This window comes from Typopeltis vanoorti, chromosome 4, assembly GCF_054136105.1.
Source record: "Typopeltis vanoorti isolate ZY-2024b chromosome 4, IOZ_Tvanoo_1.0, whole genome shotgun sequence".
Lineage (NCBI taxonomy): Eukaryota > Metazoa > Arthropoda > Arachnida > Uropygi > Thelyphonidae > Typopeltis > Typopeltis vanoorti.
In genome coordinates, this window is record NC_143552.1 from 151,974,542 (window position 1) to 151,996,766 (window position 22,225).

Sequence of the window (22,225 nt, forward strand, 5' to 3'; positions counted from 1 at the left end):
GATGTAGGTAGGAAAAGAAGGAACCTTGGTACACACCATAGTGGGTCAGTCGGCAAGGGCGATTTTAGTGATTTCAACATTTGCAGAATGCAGAGTGTAGCATTAGCAGAGGTACAAGGAAGAGTACCACTGTTCCTAGTAGGAGGTTTATCAAGGAAATCCCATGTAGTTTCCTGTTTGACACTGGGACACATGTATCTGTGATTCCCATGTCATTGGTTAAGAAATTCAATACTTTGACTCTCGATAACTTCGTTGAATTACAGAAACCAGTTGGAATCATGGGAATTGCCAAGGTTGAACTCCTCTCAACAACCAAGGTTGTTATAAGACTTTCCATACCGTGTTTCCCAGTGAGTCTCACACATGAAGTGCTAATCCTCCCTGAGCTCACAGATACGAGCAATCAGGTCATATTAGGTCTTGACTTCTTAGAAAAACATCACTTCATGTGTGACTTTGCTAGTGAAACATTATCCCTTTGTGGGAAGAAGTTCAGACCAAGGTTTAAGACAGGAAATGAATGGGAAGCAAACAAGAGTATGAAAATTGAATTAAATAACTTAGAACAAGATTCAATTGAATGGAAAGTTGGTGCATGATGCTGTAAGTTTATCTAGCTCGGATCATGAAAGAACGGAGATCAAGAAATTTTTTCACTCTGTGTTCCATCAATATCCCAATGTATTTACAGAAGAGATTGCCTCCCTATCCTGCACTGATAAGGTTGAACATGCTGTGCAGATCACATCAGAATCTCCCATATATGTCAAGCAATATCAAATCCCCCTCAAGTACCTAGACAAACTAGAAAAGTTGTTGCAGGAATATGAAAGGGCGGGGATTATCGAGAGGTCTGACTCTCGGTGGAACAGGCCTTTTTTCCTCGTAGAGAAGCCAAATGGTAACCTGAGGTTTGTTTTAGATTTACGGGAAGTTAACAAAGTCACCAAACCCATAGATTTCCCTGTGTGTAAGATCAAAGACTTGTTGATGGGCCTGGAAGGAGCAAATTATGTTTCAAAATTAGATCTGAACTCTGGCTATTTTCAGATTCCCCTCAGGAAGGAGAATAGGAAATACTTTGCCTTCACCACCAGATGGCAAAAGTATCAACTTTGCCGACTTCCTCAGGGAGCCAGAAACTCAGCTATGAGTTTTCAGTGTCTAATGAATACTATTCTTTCTGATATGTTTGGGAAGGGAGTCATATGCTTCCAGGACGATCTGCTAGTCTACTCGTCTAACTTAAGGGAACTCCTGGTGGGGATCTGGATAGACTAAAGGGAGCCCGTTTATCGCTGAAATGTTCAAAGTGTCAGTTCTTCCTAAGTGGAGTATCTAGGACACGTGGTAAGTAAGGTGGGGATAATTCCCACTAAAAGTAATGTAACAGCCATATTGAAAGCCAGAGTCCCCATCACCGTGATGCAGATTCGAAGATACCTGGGTATGGTCAACTTCTATCGTAAATTCATTCCCGAGTGTTCTAAGCTAATGGAGCCTATAATGAGACTGACAAAAAAGGGGGCAAAATTCACGTGCCCACCAATCCCTAAACTTAGCTTTGACTAAGTCACCTGTTCTCACTTATCCCAGGCTCGGACAAACTTTTTTTATTTTAGCCAATGCCTCCAATGATACAATTGGTTCGGTAGTGGAACAAAAGGAAGGAGAGGATTTCAGACCCATTGCTTTCATTAGCAGAAAGCTCTCCTCTTCCGAAAGGAACTACTCCGTGATAGAAAAAGAGGCTCTGGCCATTATCTATGCCCTCGGGAAGTTCAGGTATATGTTATTGGGGCAACATGTCATCCTGAGATCAGACCACAAGCCTCTGTCCTTCATCTCATCCATGAAGGATAAAAATAAGAGGATTATACGTTGGTCTCTCGAAATGCAGGATTTGATATATAAGTAAATTATATCCTTGGGAAGGCAAATGTTGTGGCAGACTACCTGTCAAGGTCTCTAGGTTCTGAACCAGTGGACTGCCCAGATAAGGAAATTATCGACTCCATACTTAAGGCCGACGAGAAGAGGGAGAGAGAACTTACTCCTCCCCAATTTCAGATCTGGGAGAAACCTGTTATAATTGAGGCTCAGAAAATGGATCCAATGTGGGTGGGGGGTTATACCAGAAATTATCAAATGGTGAGAAGCTTTCGCACAAGCATTTGTTCTATTACACCTTGTACATAGATAATAATGGTCTTTTGTTGTCAAAACAAAATGTTAAGGGGAGATGGAAGGACAAAATCCTGGTTCCGAAAGTCATGATTCCTTGGGTGCTCTACACGTTTCATGGCAGGTCACCAAGGGTTTAATAGAACATGGAAAAGAGTAATGGACAGATATGTATGCAAGGGAATGAGAGTGGATGTTGAATCCACTCTCATTCATGCCACTTATGCCAACAGAAATCAAACATCACAGGAAAGGTTCCTCTCCAGCCATTCCCAATCCTCTCGTGTCCCTTTCAGGCTGTGGCCATGGATATTGTGGGCCCACTTCTCACCACCTCGAAGGGCAACAAGTACATTCTTGTAATAATAGATATGTTTTCGAGGTTTCCAGAAGCTACAGCCATGAAGGATCAAACAGCAAAGACTGTAGCAGGTAAGCTGTTTAAACTAATTTTTTACAGATATGGAATGTCTCAGACTCTCCTATCAGACCAAGGTCCTAACTTCACAGCTGAGGTCATGTTACAGCTTTGTAAACTGTTAAAGATAAAAAAAATTGTTCACCACTTCCTATCACCCACAGGGAAACGGAATGTGCGAGAGGATGAACAGAACTTTGAAACACACTCTTTCCAAACTGGTGGATAGTCGAATATCGGACTGGGACACTCATTTAGCACACACCCTGTTTGCATGCAGGACTGCTCTTCATGCTGCCATTAAGGAGGCCCCCCTGCAGTCATACTTTATGGTTTCGAGCCCCTGCTCCCAAATGATTTCAGAAGTTCCTAAGTCATTACAAGTTTCCCTGACATAGATTACTATCTAAACAACTTAATCAGGGAGAACAAGGTGGCATATGAATTGGTAGCTGAGTCTAGCAATACTTGTTCACAATGTGCAAGATCATATGTAAATAAGCTAAGAAGATATAAGGATCTGAAACCAGGGAACCTGGTCTTCCTGGAACAAAACTCCAGCAACAAGAAAAGGGGGAAATTTGGAAGGGGCGCCGCCGGGCGCCATTTGAGATCCTAGAAAAGTTGTCTCCAGTGACCTTCAAGATAAAAGAGAGGGCACGTCGAGGAAAGACTATGGTTGTGCACTCGAACCGGTTAAAGTTGTACAAATGTAGATCAGATAGACCGGTGTGTTTGGGGGATTCATTAGAAAGTATATGGGGAAAAAAGGAGGAACTCTCGCCTAATGGATAATTACCGTAGAAACAATGACGAAGTGGAGTCTACGGCATACAAGGCAGAGAAAGGCAACAACCAAGAGGAGGAAGAACATCCTGCCGCGAATGACCCATTCCCCAACTACAACAGACATAGAAGTCACTCTGGCACAAACTACACGGTGTCCCAAAATTCACGCAAGATTTAAATTTAGCGCCATTTGTGCGGTAAAGTGTTGCCAACGAGGAAAAAAGACAGCGTGACAGTGACAGTTCAGGGTTATTAAAAATGGAGCGCTACATGAAAGAACAATGCATTTTCATTGTTGAGCAATATTTTAAAAATAATGCTTATTTTTCGAACAAAATCTTCTTCAGCAATGAGGCTCATTTTCATCGATGGCTTTGTTAATCGACAAAATTGTCGCATTTGGGGTTCAGAAAATCCACGAGTGATTGTTGAGAAACAAATGCATCCACAACGTGTTACTGTTTGGTGCGGATTTTGGGCTGGAGGCATCATCGGTCCATTCTTCTTCGAAAATGCGCTGGTAAGGCAATAACAGTTAATGGTGCTCGCTATCGCGACATGATAATCCAGTTTTTTGTGCCTAAATTGCAAGATATAGATGTGGACGACATGTGGTTTCAACAAGACGGTGCCACATGCCATACAGCCCGAGAAACAATTCAATTACTGCATGAGTCATTTCCTGGTCACGTAATTTCTCGTTTTGGTGATCAGAATTGGCCGCCCAGATCATGTGACTTAACGGCGTTGGACTTTTTTTGGGGGGGTTTTTTGAAGTCTAAAGTTTATGCCAACAAGCCCACGACCACCCACGCCTTGAAGGAGGAAATTGAGCGCTGTATCAACGAAATTCAGCCACATTTATGCAAAATGGTCATAGAAAATTTTGACAAAAGAGTGCGTATGTGCCAGCAAAGCCGTGGAGGCCATTTACCCGATATGCTATTCCATGCATAACCCTATACTGTATACTTTATGAATCAATAAGAAATTACAATTTTTAATTAAAAACCTGTGTTTTCTATCAAAATTACTTCTTGCGTGAATTTTGGGACACCCTATATAAGGATGAGCAAGCTCAAAAAGATGAGAGAGGAGAAAGGCATATGATTGGACTGGAAATTTAACCCAGTCAAGATATGATCTGAGACCCAGGTGAAATGGCCAGGTCTTTCCCAGAGACTTGAGGGATTACTTAAAAAAAATTTTTCATCATCATCATCATCAAATTCCTGCCATGTACCCTCAAGGGGTGTACAGGATATGACAGTACTACATGAAAAAATTACATCATTACTAACTTCCTATCTACAATTTTCCTCCAAATCAGTCTGTTACTTGTCAAGACTCCAACATTATCAGATCTTATATTTCTATCATCTAAGGCACTTTGTACCTTATCAATCCACCTATATCTTGGTCTTCCTCTGGGTCGTTTTCCTGCCAACCTGGCAGAGAACACTTGTTTTGCTAATCTTTCCTTTCCCATTCTATTTAAGTGACCATACCACCTGAGATTAGCTCTGCTAACACATTCCTGGATGCTGACAATGCCAAGTTCTTTCCTAATATCCTCATTTTTAATATGATATTGCCATTGATGCCATCTGTTCACGCCTCTAATCTTTCTCAGGACTCTCATATCTGCAGTCTCTAGTCTTTGGTCAAGTGTTTTATTTCTGACCCAGCTCTCAGATCCATAAGTTAAAACTGGTTTGAACACTGTCTTGTATACAGCTAATTTAGCGTTCCGACTAATTTCTTTCTTATTCCATATGAATTTATTCAATTGACTTCCCACCATACCGGCTTTGCTGATTCTGTTGCCTATTTCTATATTTAATTTACCATCTTCAGTAAAAATCGTGCCTAAGTAGCTGAAATGTTTTATTTGTTCCACAGGTTCTCCATTCACAACACAGTTGACATTTTCAATGATTCTGCCTATTTTTATTGTCTTTGTCTTTTTATTGCTGACCTTCATACCATATCTATTACAACAGTTATTCAATTTAGTCAGAGAATCTTGCAGACTTGTAGCGGATTTATTTAGAAGTATAACATCATCTGCATAAAGCAAAGAGCTGACATTAACATCTCCAATTTTGATATCAGGTTTAATACCACATTCCTTCATAATGTGATCCATATAGATAATGAATAACAGAGGGGATAATGTACATCCTTGTCTCACACCAGATTTAACATTAAACCATCTTCCTATACTTCAATTCTAACTGCTGACTTACAACTCAAATAAAGACTAAGTATTGCTTGATATAATGCCCCATTGACACCATATAACTGCAGCGTATTGAATAGCTTCTCTCTTGGCACTTTGTCATATGCCTTTTCCAAATCGACAAAACTTAAATACAGATCTTTGTTATATTCCCATGCTTTCTCGACTATTTGTCGTAAAGTGAAGATCTGATCCTGACAGCCTCTATTTGGCCTGAATCCAGCTTGTTCTTCATCAAGCTTTTCTTCCACAATTCTTCTCAACTCTTTCTCAAGTATACTTGCATAGATCTTGCCAGGAACACTCAGTAGGGAAATACCTCTGTAATTCTCACATTCAGTTTTATTTCCCTTTTTATATATGGGTACTATGAGAGCTCTACGCCAATCATCGGGAATTCGTCCCTCTGTCCAGGCTTTCTGAACTTTTATGCAGTGCAGCCACTGTAAGACTTTTATACCACTATACTTCAGCATTTCTGGTCGAATATCATCTACTCCTGCTGTCTTTCCACATTTCAAGACTTTGATGGCTTTTTCTACTTCAAGTATGGATATGTATTCCTGACTGCATGCCTGGTCAGTGTTTTTTCCGACTGTACTGTCATCACTGCTTGTTTCATTTAGCAGTTTTTCAAAGTAATTACTCCATACTTCAAGGATATCTTTTTCTCCCGTTTTCATGTCACCTTGATCATCTCTAACTCCGTTTACAGCACTCTTTCCTCCATTCCTAAGTTTCTTCAACAACCTCCAGAATATTTTGCCACCTTCTTGATATTTATTTTCTATATTCTTGCCAAAGTCCTCCCATGACTTTTGTTTAGCTAGTTTTACACACTGTTTAGCTTTCTTACATTTGTCTCTGTATTCTGTAAGAGTAAAAGCTGACTTATTTGCCAGGAACTGTTGATATGCTTTCTTCTTTTCCTTCACTGCCTCTTTAACTTCCTGTGTCCACCAGGAGTGCTGATTTTTTTATCCTTGCACACAACCTCACCACATGCCTCTCTGGCAGAATCAATCAATGTTTTCTTCAGAGTTTGCCACTGAATCTACAAGGTTTGATTCCTGTTCTCAAACTCTTTCATTTTCTTTTCAATAATCTTTCTGTATTTTAGTCTAGTTCACATCTGAGAGCTGCTCAACTTTTATTCGCTTTAAAAATTTCTTACATGTTATTCTTTTCAATATGAAATTCAATTTTAACCTGCTCAAGACTAAATAGTGATCACTTCCAATTTCAAATTCTCTGTACGCTCTGGTGTCCTGCACCAGGGAGAAAACATCACTATCAACAATAACATAGTCAATGAGACTTTTCTTATTCCTAGCCTATTCTCTCCATGTGAATTTGTGCACATTTTTATGTTGGAACATGGTGTTAGTAATAACCAGTCCCTGTCCTGAGCAGAAATCCAACAGATATTTGCCATTATTATTAGCTTTGCTCTTTTCTCCAAATTTTCCCAAAATATTTTTGTATGTCTCACAATCATTTCCTACTCTGCTATTTAGATCCCCAACAAGGACCAAATTTTCCTTTTTCATTGTGTCAGCTGCTTTTTCTAAAGCCTCAAAAAATTCCTCCACTTCTACCTTAGTAGAACCTTCTGTGGGACCATAGGCACAAATAAGTCTCATTGTCCAATTCCCCATTCTCATATTTGGCCACATTACTCTACTTGAGACTGACTGCCATTCAAGAAGATTAGCCTCGTATTTTGTGTTGAATACTATGGCTCCTTCTTTTCCTTGATTGTCATTGCCTGAATATAACATTTTGTATTTATTGCTCAGAAAGATCTCACCAGTTTTGGTCTTTTTTGTTTCAGTCACCCCTATTATGTCGATCTGGTACTTATCTAATTCCTCAGCTAGCTCCATTTCTTTGCCATTCAGGCTTCTTACGTTGATAGTACCGATCTTTAACTCTGGTGATGTTGAGTTGGGGTTTGTTTTCAGATTTGTTCCAGTAGCTGACTTTTCGCTGTTCGCCCTGGTTCCCTGGCGAAAACAACGGGGGCCTTGTTTAACCGGGCGATGCCCCAGCCGGCATGAAATTTTGTCATGTTGTACCGTCATTTTTTATTTTGGTTTAACCAATAAGAATACAATTTGGTCAGCTAAATCCCAAATTGCCAGCCCATGCTCGTTCGTTCAGTATCAAAGTAGATACCCAACAGGGTGCACCACGAGAAGGTGAGGATTGGACATTAGGTCAGAAGCCCTGGTCGGTTCTCCGCATTCCTTTAAAGGCTATGTGGAGGTCTCCTCTCAGTTATACAGCTTTGACCCTTAAGCACCCCAAAAAAATTTTTTTGGGGTGCTTAAGCTGCTAATTTCAAAAAAAAATTTTTTGAAAAAAAAAAAATTTTTTTTTTTAAAAAGCGGAAACCTTTGTTAGATCTTGAATGAAGAGTTTTTTTTTTTTTTTTGAAATATTTCATTCAGGATTTCACTAGTTCAAATCAACAAAGATATACTTGTGCATAGGTAAACATGCAGATTGTTCAAGGATTTATAGATGAATATCTTTAATGTAGAATTACTCTATAGAAAAATAATAAATGTAATCTATTTTGTAAAGTTTAATGATGAAAGAAATATTCTATGAGAAATGTTCATTACGATGTAAGAATAAGAGTTCAAAGTTCACTGGCAAAATTTTCGGAAAAATGTTTGACCTGCGGCAATCAAGTATGCACGAGGAGTGGCGCGAGCTCGTAATTTCCCGGAAGATGCCGCAAAGGAGATCGTCTCGCGTGCAAAAAGATCGGTATCAGGGAGAAAACGTAATGCAGTGACAGGGGCACTGAAGGAGGAAAAGAAAAGGAGTCTGCTCCCCTTTCTCAGGGCTTTTTTCTTCTCGTCTCTTCTTGGGTTCCGGAGTCCTCTGCTGCTCGGCTCGGCATCGACACCCGTGGTTCCAGGGTCCTGGCTCGAGACATCTTCGGAGATGAGTAGCTGAATACAACCTTCAAAACTGCATGTCAGATGGAGACAAAGCGGGCAAAGGAGTGCACCAAGCGTGGACACGTGGTCAGCCTTCCGTAGAGATCTGTACCCGATGATCGCCATGAACGACCACGTGTATCAAAATTAAGCTGAGCTAATTCTAGTCCATTTTGGAGGAAGAAACCTAATAATGAGTTCCAGGTCAAGCCATGTGAGACAATCGTCCAGATAAAGAACAAGCATTTCGTAAGAATAGTTGAAGAATAAGTGATGGACCTGATGAATTTCCTGAGAGTTGGTAATGTACAACCTTTAGTGTTTCTTTTGTTGAGAACAGGAAGAAATGTTATGAATTAGTTAGCAGGAACATTCTATTATAGAACTCTTAGTGATTATTTAGTAGCAGTGTCTTAGCTGAACATATTAATGAGTGATTGTATAGATGAATTATGTTATGCATGTCATGTAAAGTAGTTAACGAAGTTAATAGAATAACTACTTTGGAGGAAATTGTAGATCGGTGTATTGATGAGAACTAAGAATTATTCTAGTAGTAATAATTCATGATAAGGTTCAGTAGTATCGAATTTTGTTGTCATAATTAGCTTTATAACCTAGAATGCCATTAATTTAGTTGAGTGTATAATTTGGATATGTATTCTAAGACTTCAGTAAATGTATTTTTTGTATTTTAACCTGACTTGTGGCCTGAAATTGAATCCAATGCACCACTGATTTTAATCAGAACCTGAGCGGGATAGAATAACGTAATTGAGACCACGACTGCAAGCGAAAAGTAGCATAAGTGATTTAGGTAATTTGATATTAAGTGTATTTGATAGATTGATCAGTTTTGTATATTTTCTGGAGTTGTTGCTTCGTTAAGAGTTCTTCTAACCTAAAGGTATTGGCTAGCACAGCTAAAACAAATAAATTTGTCAGTACCTAATTGAGGAGTAACTCCAGATAGTCATTACAAAGGATTTGGCTCTAACTTGAGACAAATCCTTTGTTTAATTAATTAATACACGTGATCAATCACAGGGTCGGTCATATGTGTAGATAGCTCTTCTACCACAAGTAGCGAAGAACAATCAAGTTAGTCTCGCATTTTAGAGTGAACAAAACATATAGGCAAAAGCAATACTTACATCAGCGCTTCCCAAACTGTGGGCCATGGCCCCCTCTTGGGGGCCATAGGTTTTGTTGAGGGGGGCCATGAAATAATGAAAACAAATTTAAAATGTTTTAAGACTAAGCAGATTTTTTTTATCGTAAAAGAAACGTATTTAATTTTTATTATTTACTATTTCTTTTTTGTTATTTTTTATATTTTAATGGGAAAAAATCACACAATGGTTCACAAATTTTGCTTCCTGCATATTTCGGTGCTTAATGAATATTAGTAAATATATGCTTATTTATATAAGTTTCATTTCAAAGCAGAAGTTTAAGAATAGCAGCTTCAAATATTTCACCTGATATTGACTTTTTGTGTAGTAGTATTGAAACACATCCTTCACATTAAATTGTTATTAAACTTCTTTTATGTTTTTAATTCTTTCTCTATTACTAATAGTTTTATGTTTCATGTATGCAAATGTACAATAACAATATATCTATCTATATAAAAATATGAGATAATGTGCCATGCCAAATGTGTATGTAAGATGCTAAAAATGTAATATTTGCATTTGATTTTTGCAATATTCGCTGTGTATGTTTTGTATTGAATATAAATGCAATAAATATTATAATAATATATGTCTATATTACGATTTTTTTCAAGGGGGCCGTGAAATATTTAAATTTTTCCAAAGGGGGCCCTGACATCCAGAAGTTTGGGAAGCACTGCCTTACATATTAAGAACAGTAAATTAATGTAGTAAAGGATACGAAATATCCTTTAAAAGAATGAGTTATAACATCAGTACATCATTGTAGGTTGTATATGTGTATATGCTTTTTTTTTTAATGTAACTTCCACCCACAAAAGGTTATAAACCTATTTATATATTAGTACCATGAGTAGGCTAAAGATTTTTTTTTTCTGTTTTTATAAACAATTATAATTTGTTTTGTATTTCTTATTCATTTTTTGTCTGGTTCAGAAACCCTGCTCTAGAGGCCAAACATGGAACTTTTACAAGCCAATTCAGTACTTCAATAAATGATGCATTAATCTCGCACTGGACAGTGAAATTCATCTAAAAAGACAATCGTGTACATCTGTTCCTGTGGCAGGATTGAAACCCACAACCTGTTGGTTGGAAAGTGAATATGCTAACCACTTGACTAACCAGGCCAGCAGTTTGAATCAGACATCTATAACCACCTCTTAAATATGCTTAATTAGTTTTGTAGTTATATTTTTTCCTGTTATTCTCTGCATTGTTATTATTATTAAGAGAGACCTCCAGGGAGTTAGGGACTTATTGAGAGAGGCCACATACTACATGCACCAGCTATCATACTTATTCTTGAATTCAAATCATTGCTGGAATGGTTGGCCAAGTGGATAGCATATCCGCTCTCCAGCTTAAAGTCTGGGGGTTCGAATCCTACCTTGGGATGGATGTTTGTGATTGTCTGATTGTCTGTGGAAATACCAGTGGTGGTAGATGGTGTTGGTGTAGTTGCTGTCAGTTAGTGATTGAATGGTGGAGACAGAGTTGTAAAGCATGCACCCCCTCCATTGATGAGTCCTTGGATTTCCTGAAGGTGTCAAATAATAATAATAATAATAAATTCACACTGCTTGCACTCACAACATCCAAAGGCAATCCATTCCAATCACACACCACTTTATGAGAGAAAAATCTAGCCCTCACCCTTCTTAGCAGCATTCATTCTTAGCTTCCAAGGATACCCTCTTGTCCTTTCCCCCACCCTCCATAAATTAAAAAATTCCATCAACTAAAATCCTGTATGACCTTTCCAAAGGTTTGTAAGTCTCAGTCATATCACCTCTCTTTCTCCTGTTTGCTAATGTCTACAGTCTATAAATTCTCAATCTTTCTTCATAATCAGTACTCCACAATCCTGATATCATCTTTAACACTCTCCTTTGCACACACACACACACTCTCTCTCTCTCTCTCTCTCTCTCTCTCCGCTGTATGAGAAGCACAACAGAAATCAGGAGATCAGACCTGTGCACAATAGTCCAAGTGAGGTCTTATATTTTAAATATGATAAAATCATTTCCACTGAGAGATAATTAACTGATTTTGCTAAATGTATTTATTTATTTTATTTATTCTCATAAAGTTAATATTATATATATATATTTTTTTTTTTTTGTGAATATAGGTTTGGAAACACTTCCATCAGAACTACAAAGGAATTTTTCATTAATGAGGGATTTGGACACCCGTGCCCAGGGTATGAAATTATTAGCCACCACTTTTGTTAATTAATATTGAAATTACAGAATGTTTAACAGGTGTTCTTCTTACTCATAATTCTCTTAGTACTATTCATCACTGAACAGTTGATGTTTGTTATCTTCCAGAATAAGGTGGTGAATTCCAAACTATTTGAGTGTTGACGAGTTGATGTTTGATCTTTTTTTTTTTTTTTCAGATAAGGTGACAAATCCCATATCACTATGTTGCTGGGTTGATATTTGACTTCCTCTTCAGAGGGATAAGGCAGTGAACCTCGCACTCAGTTTTTTATATCTGTCTTTATGGACCAGTTGCCAGTATGTGGGAAGAAACTCTTGAGTTAGGAGAATAGCAAACAAACAAAAACTATCTTTGGCAGTAATTTGATTAATTTTGAATAAGACCTGTAGTAAATGTATTCAAGAAGTTAACCTCATCTACAAAAGAAATGACTGGAAACTAATATCTCATATTTAATATCATGTTTATGATAATCTTCATTAATAACATGATCTGTATAAAGCATAAATGACAGTTGATAAAAGTACTATTACCCCAGTCCTGAAGATATTTTCAGGTGTAAACTTTGTTTGCTCACACTTGGATAAAGGATTAAACTAAATTTATTATAGTATACAACCCTGTCTTTATATCTGACTTATCATCAGATTGTCTTCTTACGCTTTTAATTTTAACTGTTGATTTGTAGCTTGCTTTTCTTATAGCAACTGCTCCAGATCCAATTTTGAGAAGAGGAGGGTCAGATGTAGAGGACATGTCTTTTCTTGAGTTTCTTTCACCTCTCTTGCAGCCAGGTAGCATCATCTCCCCCCCCCCCCCCAAGCTAATGTTCTGGCTTCATTCCTCACCTCCCGTTCCTGCACAGATCATCTTCCACTGTACTAGAACATGCCTCCTTTGGTATTTTACTTGAAAGAGAAGAATCCTGAATAGCTTCAATACCAATAGGTTTTTTGGTTCAAATGGTTATCCTCTTGCTCTTGTTTGGGATCAGGACTTGTACTCCAGGATTGAAGCCTGTGTTTTTTATACTCTATCATACTCATCTGGTATTTGTCCTACAGCATGGAAGGGCCTATATTTAGTCCATGGGGAAGATGATGTGTGCAAGTCAGCCATTGGGTCATTTTCCTTATATTGATTCTCTTGCAGGTGGTAGTCATTGACAGTCAACTTCTTCATCACTTGAAGTTCCACCAATTACCGTATTTGCCGGCATAAAAGACGCACCCCCCCCTTTTTTTTGTACACATTTTTTAGGAAAAAACTTTATCACTGAATATTATAATGAATTTACAGTATTTCAAATATAAAGTAATAAGTAGGTCTACTTTCAACAAATACCTAATCTAACTAGGAAAGAGTACCCACCTTTTAATCTTCTTCGTCAAAACCCAGAAATTCATCTTCACAGCTAAATGAAGAGAACTTGAAACCTCTTTTAAATCAGAATCTGAGTCCTCATACAACAAATTGTCCTCTGTACCATCCAGTGCATTACTAATATCATACTTCTTAAATGATTTAACCACTGTTCTAAGTTTTCACAGCATCCCATGAAGTTTTGACCCACTTACAAACTTGTGAAATGCTATGCTAGGCCTCTTCCTTCTTCCTGGTGGCATAACCTCAAAATCTGAAGACTGCATGCAGCTGTTTCACTTGTCCTTCAAAAATTCCTTAAATTTATTAATACAGACATCTAAAGGTTGAAGCTGACTAGTTAGACCTCTTGGAATTACAGCTAACTGAGTTTTCAATTCCTTGAGTTGATTTTTAACATCTTCTATTCTGTGAGTATCTGAGTATCGGCATATAAGATGCACCCTGTTTTTCAGCCCTATTTCCAAAGGAAAAAAGTGTGTCTTATATGCCGGCAAATACGGTAATCAGTACTGTGACTGCCTGTATGGATTTTACTGACTAACCTTAACCACCTCTAGGCACTGGCCATGGAAAGTTTGAAGAAACTTATGTCATTGCTCATGGCACGATCTCAGGACAGTTGGTCGGTTCTAGCATACAGACCTACTTGCTGAACTTCTTTTTAAGATCCACTTTATGCACTTATCATTATTGTGCATCTTCCATGGAGTTGACAGAACCATGGGAAGTCCACTTAACTAGCAACACTTGGTATATCATATTTAGCATTAAATCATTTATATTCCCTGCATTCACAATACATTTCTGGGATTGCATTCCACTCACCCGTCACTCTCCATCTAAAAAATCTACTCCTCACAAGTTTCTTCATCATAAAGGTGGTCTCTCATTTTTTCTTTCTCACCATTTACTCTTTTTTATAATCCCTCTGTATTAATCCATTAAAAAACCAACTTAAATATATCTAACATCTCTTTTCCTCCTATCCACCAAACCTTCCAGTTTGTATGCCCTCAACCTTTCTGTATAATCAGCATTCCAATGTCCTGATATTACCTTTATTCATCTCTGAATCTTCTCCAGGGTTTCCACATCACAGTGAAAATCAGATGAACAAATTTGAGCACAATAGTCTGTGTGGTCTGACCAGTATGTTATATGGTGGCACAACCACCTTCTTATCTCTACTTTCAGTGTACTCCTTATTATAGCAGATTGCAGAAAGTGTAATTATAGCAGTAATCTTCTATAATAAGGAGTACACTGAAAGTAGAGCTAAGAAGGTGGTTGTGCCACCATATAACATACTGGTCAGATCACACATATACTATTGTGCTCAAATTTGTTATTTCAAAGACTTTGCAATATGATGTGCTTGAATTTTAGTTGACTGTTAATCATCATCCCCTAAATCCCAAATCTCGTCTACTTCCCGAAGCACCATTTTGCCAATGCAGTACACATCCATATCTTGGCACTCCAAGGTGCAGCACTTTGTTTATTTATTAATATTAAAACTACAACCCTACTCATTTGTCCAAATTAATATATTACTAATTTGGCAATATACTACTTATATCTAGGTGGTATATTGTATCTTGTATTGTATTTTGCATCTAGGTTTTTTATTTTATTTTATTTTTTTTTTATATTGACCCCACCCATGAAAGGTCACAAGACCTATAACATTACAGTGCGATGTGTAGGCAAGTGATTAAGGAGAAAACATAGCCTGTTAATGTTTTTTAAAGAGTGGGAGATTGTGTACTCATTGAGAAAAACAGAAGGGGGAGATTGTTCCAAAGAATAGAGGTGGATGGAATGAGGGAAGCTGATGAGAAGTTAGTTCAGTGTGTTCAAAGCTGGACAGTGGTTGCTCTAGTTCAATGGTTAGAAGAAAGTAGAGGAATGGTAGCAGCCAGTTCAGAGGAGCAATGCCCATGAAAGTACCTATAGAAAAGGTATAGTGCTGAAACAGAGCATCTATGATAAAGTGATTGGAATCTGTGAGGGAAGGGTCATCAATTAAGCGGATCAGCCTCTTCTGAATATCATCAAGAATTCTTCCAGAGGTCTTAGGTGCTCCACTCCAAATGTGGGAACAGTACTCCAAAGTGGAATGTATTTGAGATTTATAGAGTGTTAGGAGTTGAGAGGAAGAAAAGTAATGTTTAGAATGGAAAAGGAGGCTATGTGAGTAATATGTTTGTGCCAGGATAAACTGGATGTGACAGTCAACCCAAGAAGAAAAGTTGATCTTGAAAGGAAACTGGAACCTTATCAAAAATGAGAGGGAAAGGAAGGATTTTTCTTGCAGGTAATGAGATAGGATTGAGTTTTTTTGGCATTGAAATTTACTATTTCTCAGGGGCTCACATTGGTGAGTACGGGCATGGCAAACCCAAGATATTCAAGCTAGACCTGATCTTACTTCATACAATATACACTTGGTATATCATATCTGGAGACTGGCCTTCTACTATTCTTTCCCTCCACTCTCTCTTACTTCTTACTCCTTCCCTCAGTGCTATTAGAGCAATTCGAGGGGGAGGGTGACTCTTTCCTCTCAAACTGTAGTTTCCACTATCTACTAAAAAAAGGCAAGCCTAGTTGTCTTAAGGTGGCAGCCCCACCACTAGGATACCTATCGTCATGCTAGTCACTTGACATAGGGAAACACATATTTCTTTCAAGTCTCAATGAAATCCAAACCGGACAGTGGGAAACAACCGCAAACTGGAAAAGGTTAAGAAACTTTGGAAAAAGAAAAACGTGGTGAAATATGCTACATGGAACATTAGAAGCATAGTACATAAAGAAGAAGAATTAGATAAAATTTTAAATGATGAAAATATAGAAATTGCAGTTCTTACAGAAACTTAAAGGAACAAAAGAAACAGCTAACTACAATATTATATATAGTGGAGTGGACAAACAAATACATGCAAAAGCTGGTGTAATGATTTGGATCCATAAATCAATTAAAGCAAAAATAACTCATTATACATACTGGAATGAAAGAATATTAGAAGTGTGATTAAATTAAATAAAGTGTGATTAAATTAAATGAACTGTTAAATTAAATAAAGAAAATTTAACAGTTGTTTGAGTGTATGTCCCTGAAGAAGGAAACGAAGAAGAAAATTACTTTTACAAAGAGTTACAAGGAATATATGTAAAATTAAATAAAACAGACCATATAATTATAGCCAGAGATCTTAATGCCAGAATAGGAATGAAAAAAAATTAACAATAATATACAAAAATTTGGAGAACCAATAGTAAATGAAAATGGAAAGCGACTCATTGATTATACAATATATAATAATTTAAAAATAATGAATACATTTTACAAACATATAAATATACGTGGTGTGCAAGAGGACAAAAAAAAAATAATAGACTACTTTATAACACATGAAAAAGCAGCAAACCTCTTCCTAGATGTTAAAGTTAGAAGAGGGCTAGAAATTGACACAGATCACTATTTAGTACAGGCAAAACTAAGATTTCCACCAAACTGGCTACAAAAAATAAACTAGAGAAACAAAATCTAATTACAAAGTAAGACTACTAAATGATTCAAGTATAAGAAATTTATACTGACAGAGGATTAATAACTACTTAGGAAAAAAACAAGAACATGAAGACATTGAGAAAGAATGGAATAATATTAAAGAAATTATCGCATCAGCAGCATATGAAAGTCTAGGAACACACAAAAAATATCATAAAAATAAAAAATTACATATATGGGACAATGAAATAAAAACAATAATTGGAAATAAAAAGCTGGCTTTTAAAAGATGGTTAAGTAGCAAAAAACAAGAATATGAAATTAAATATAAAAAAAGATGAGTAATGGCCAAAAGAGAAACCAGAAGACACAGAGAAAGCTGAGAAAAATTTGTATCATATCTAGAAAATGATATATACAAAATAAGACCCAATGCGTACAAAATACTAAAACACATCAATGCAGATATAAAAGAAACTGCAAATATAAATTGTGAAATAGATGTAAAAGAATTCTTGGATTACTTTACAGATCTTTGGAAGGATAATACTGGCATCAAAAATAATTACACCAGAAACTTACAAAATACCTTAAATGATAGATAACAATGAAAGAATTAAAGGACAACCTAAATAAAATAAAAACTGGCAAATCAGCAGGATAAGATGGGATAAACTCCGAACTGTATAAATTTGCTGGAAAAAAATGTCATCAAAGATTACTAAGATCTTTAAATAAAACATATACAAATGGACAAATACCAATACAATGAAATACAAGGATAGTAATACCTATATTTAAAAAAGGCAATAAAACAAAACCTGCTAACTACAGAGGTATTAGTTTATTGAATACATGGTACAAAATATAAAGCAGAATACTTAATGAAAAACTAAAAATATACAGTGAAAAAAAATATTATTAGAATGTCAAAATGGATTTAGAAAAGGATGCTCTACAATGGATGCAGCTTTCTGTTTAAAACTACTTATAGAAAAAAAGAAGAGAATTTAATTTGGAAACTCATTTTTTGTTTATAGATTACGAAAAAGCATTTGACAAAGTAAAAAGATATATGCTGTTTGATATATTACAAAGAATAAATATGCCTAATATTTTACTACATGCAATATTGAATATATATAAAGATAATAAAATAAAAATAAATTAAAAGTTGTCTGAAAAAGAATCTATAAACCAAGGAGTAACACAGGGATGCCCTCTGTCTCCAACACTTTTTAATATTCATATTAATGAAATATTAATACAGTGGAACATCTTAAACAATCAAGGTATAGAAATTTCCAGGAATAACAAAATAAATATTCTATTATTTGCAGGTGATCAGGTAATAATATCAGATAAGGAAAACAATTTTCAAAGACAATATATAATTTAAACATTATAGTAGAACAGTTTGGAATGAAAATTTCCATAGATAAAACAAAAACAATGGCATTTTGTGAACAAAATCCAGTTAGAAGCAAAATAGTTATTAATAATAAAATAATAGAACAGATAAATACTTCCAGTTATCTTGGATGTGAAATATCATATGAAGGAGAAAAAGACATAAAATTAAAAACTTCAAAATTTTTAGATTATAGACCAGATAAATAGAATACTAAACCCAAATATAGTACAAAAAGAAACACACTTGAAAATATACAATACTTTAGCAGTGCCCACATTATTATTATATGCAGTGAAATTTGGGCAATAAACAAACAAGATAAACAAAGAATAAAAACAAGTGAAATGAGATTTATGAGAACTGGAAAATACACATTATTAGGTCAAAAAAGGAAGACATTTTAAAAGAACTAAAAACCAAATCAATAGAAGAAAAACTAAACAATTATAAACAAAAATGGATTGAACATGTAAACCGAATGGTCAGCACCTGACATCCTAAACAAATACTAAAATATAAGCCAATTGGAAAGAGAAGGCAGGGTAGACCTGCCTTCTCTTTCCAAAAAAGGATGTTGGATGGATAATGAGACCGGAACAGACCAATATGGTCTGTTCCAACAGACCAACCCCGCAGTACCCAATATGATCTTGGGTATTGCAGGGTTTATCGAGTGATGAAGAGTATGTATTGTCATCGGTGAAGCTGTGATAGGATTTGAAGTCAGAGAAAGGAGGTCATTGATGTCATTAATATAAAAAAGGAAGAGCACAGAATCTTGAGGCACTTCAGCATTGATGGGGAAATCTGATGAGAGGATGCCATCAACCATGACACACATTCATTGTGTGTGTATCATGTCATCCACCATGACACAATGAATGACCAGTGAGGAAGCTGGTAATCCAATCACAGAGTACAGGAGGGAGATCATAATATGACAGTTTGTTCAGGAGGATCTTAGAAATATCGAGAGTGATAATTCAAGGTTAAATACCCCACCCTGCTTATTACAGACCTGAAGTGGCTGCAGCCATGTTTGGTCACTAGAGCAGAGGTTCAGGTTTCTGTTTCTCCCCCCCCCCCTCTCTTTTTACATGCATTGAAGAGACCTTCAATGACTTACCAGTCATACTGTAGGGGTGACCTGAGACCCTCACCCATTGGAGGGTACAGCAGTAAAACAGTTCCACAGGCAAGCTGCTAGTTAATGCATGGGACTGAACTAGTCAGTAATGAATCTGAAGACTTCCTGATCAGCTAACATCAAATCCTGCAGCCAAGTATTTTGCGACTTCATGACTGGATAGAAAGACCAAATATGCTAGCTACAGAGGGAACTTGGTCTCAAGTTCCCACTGTGTGGATGGTATGTTTGTAAGTTTATCACCTCTCAGTGCTTGTGCCACTCGTTTCCTTTTATCTTTTGCTTATTACATACACTGGATCACAACCCAAATAAATGTGATTTTGCTCTGGATCACAAATTTTTTCCCACAAAAAATAGTTGAAAATTGATCTGTTTTGGCTCAAAGTTTCCCTCCATTAAAAAAAAAAAAAAAAAAAAAAAAAACCAAATAACCCACCACCATTAATTCTTACCAAAAGTGATAAGTGGTCTGTGATGTTGGTAATCGACATCACAGACCAACATCTGTGTCCTAAATAGCAATATAAACAGTGTGCACCACCACCACCACCACTGGTCATCTCAACCAGAATTACTGTTCCTTTCAGAAACCCAACTGGTAATCTAAACAATCGCTGTCTGCCTCAATTGATGTCAGTCTTGATGTGCATTCATCAAGACTGACATACCATTCCTGAGATGGCAAAACTTTGAATCACCACAGTTTGATCTGTTTTGGCTCAAAGTTTCCCTCCATATCAACCTGTTCTTTTTGTATACTCTCTCTCTTGCCCCATTTCCCTTCCCTTCTCCAGTTTTGCCAATCAAGGAGGCAGGGATGCCAAGGTGTTTGACCTATCACAGATGATCCATCTCCCTACCAGAATACTTGACAACTCCTCCAATTTCTCCCCCATTTCCCTTCCCTTCTCCAGTTTCACCAATCAAGGAGTCAGGGATGCCAAGGTGTTCGACCTATCACAGATGATCCATCTCCCTACCAGAATACTTGACAACTCCTCCAATTTGCCAACACACTTGACTTCTTCCTAGCAAGTTCTCCTTCCAAATATACTGTTGATGTCAGTTCTCCACTTGGTAACTCAGATTACAAGTCTCTTTTGCCACAGAACAATCTTCACCCACTAGTTCTCAGTCTCATGTCCTTTGGCACTACTTCCTGCATTAACCTTCACCTCTGATCTTTTCTGGCACTACACATTAAGGCTGTTATTCCTTCACTTTCTTCTGAAATCGTTAGAACAAGAGCCACTGCTAACCAACAGCCTTATACAGTCCATCTTAAAGTTTTCTTAGTGGACCATATTGAAGTTGGTCCATCAAACCAACTTCACTACCTCCTCTTTCATTCCATGTACTTCTGTTCTTTGGATCAGTCCCCCCCAAAGAATACAACTTTCAACTCTTCCAACAAAATATGAACAGATTCCTTCTTTCTTTCTTCTTATACTCTTGCCCACGCATGGCAGTAATGTGCTGGGTCTTGTGGCCTTTCATATGTGGATCAAATGTAAAAATACATTTGTGTGTGTGTGTAGTAATATAATAATATACTACTCATTCATATATTATCCAGATATGATAGAAATGAATTAAGAAGGGCTATAATAGCAAATGATTTGTTGCATTAGCTGTGTAGAAAGAATGGTTACGAGTATTTAGATGTGTGGAGTGAGCTTGAGGGATGAATGGATTTGTAGAAGAGGGAGGACCTACACTTAAATGCATTTGGTATCAGGAATCTGGAAACATTATTAATTGATATGAGACATAACATCGAGGGTCAGGGAAAGTAGATTATGATAAGAGGAATGCCGAGAATCTGCATAAGAGCAAGCATGTTGTGTAACTGTGTTAATGAGAGGAACATGTATTATTATGAAGATAAAACAATTGTGTGTTTGCCCAGTTTAGACATTAAATAAGTGCAAAGATGTCAGCATAAACAAGGCATTGAATAAGAATAGAAATCTGAAAGTTATCCAACTGGGTCACACAGACTACAGAAGTGTGTATACAAAAAAAAAAAAAAAAAAAAAAAAAGAATGCAGGTAACTTATTATTTCTGTACACAAATGTTAAGAGTATCAGAAACAAAAGGATTTGCCTTGGTGAGCATATTGGATCCTCAGATTGTTGGTATTATAGAGACCTGGCTGTCAGTACAGAATTTTTAGGAAGGATAGTAGAGAAGATAACGTGCTGCTAATGATACTGGATGATTTGGATATAGTTAGGGTAGAAAGCCATGACTGCAATACTAGTAACAGTTTTCCATTTGGCAGTGAGTTTGAAGCCATTTAGTGAGGTGGAGAGTAAGGAAATCAAAATAGCACAGTGGGGTGTTGTTTATGGACTTAGTGGATCAGTTACTGGTGATGATGATGAAATGCATTGACCAATAAACATGAGTAATCATCATGGGGGACTTTAATTGTCTGAACATTGATTGGGTAGCAGTGAAATCACACGAGAAGAATGAAATGGAATTTATCTACAGTATCATCAAGCCATAAGAACTGCAACTAGAGCATTTCGATGCTGATCCCTAGTCTTTACATTGAGGCAAATGAACCACTTTTGTCACTTCAGTGTTAACAGCTATCTCTATTATAAACAATGAAAATAGAATCCCTGCCAGACCATCCCACATGGCCTTTTTTTTTTTTTTTTCCAATGCTGGGAGAGTCTGTACTGTTCCTGTCAGACTGCCATATGACTCTTTGGTTTGTGAAGAAAAGCTCTCTTACAAGCT

At 36.8% G+C, this 22,225-nt stretch overlaps 1 protein-coding gene across 2 annotated transcripts in view; it reads left to right on the plus strand.

Moving 5' to 3' along the window:
* The window catches only part of Ing5 (inhibitor of growth protein 5), a 109,662-nt gene that overhangs the window by 6,917 nt on the left and 80,520 nt on the right, over window positions 1-22,225 (plus strand). For both annotated transcript variants that reach the window (XM_090391517.1, XM_090391518.1), the window contains exon 2: window positions 11,906-11,977. In XM_090391517.1, coding sequence (XP_090247643.1) covers window positions 11,906-11,977 — 72 coding nt within the window. The remainder of the gene's footprint in view (window positions 1-11,905; window positions 11,978-22,225) is intronic.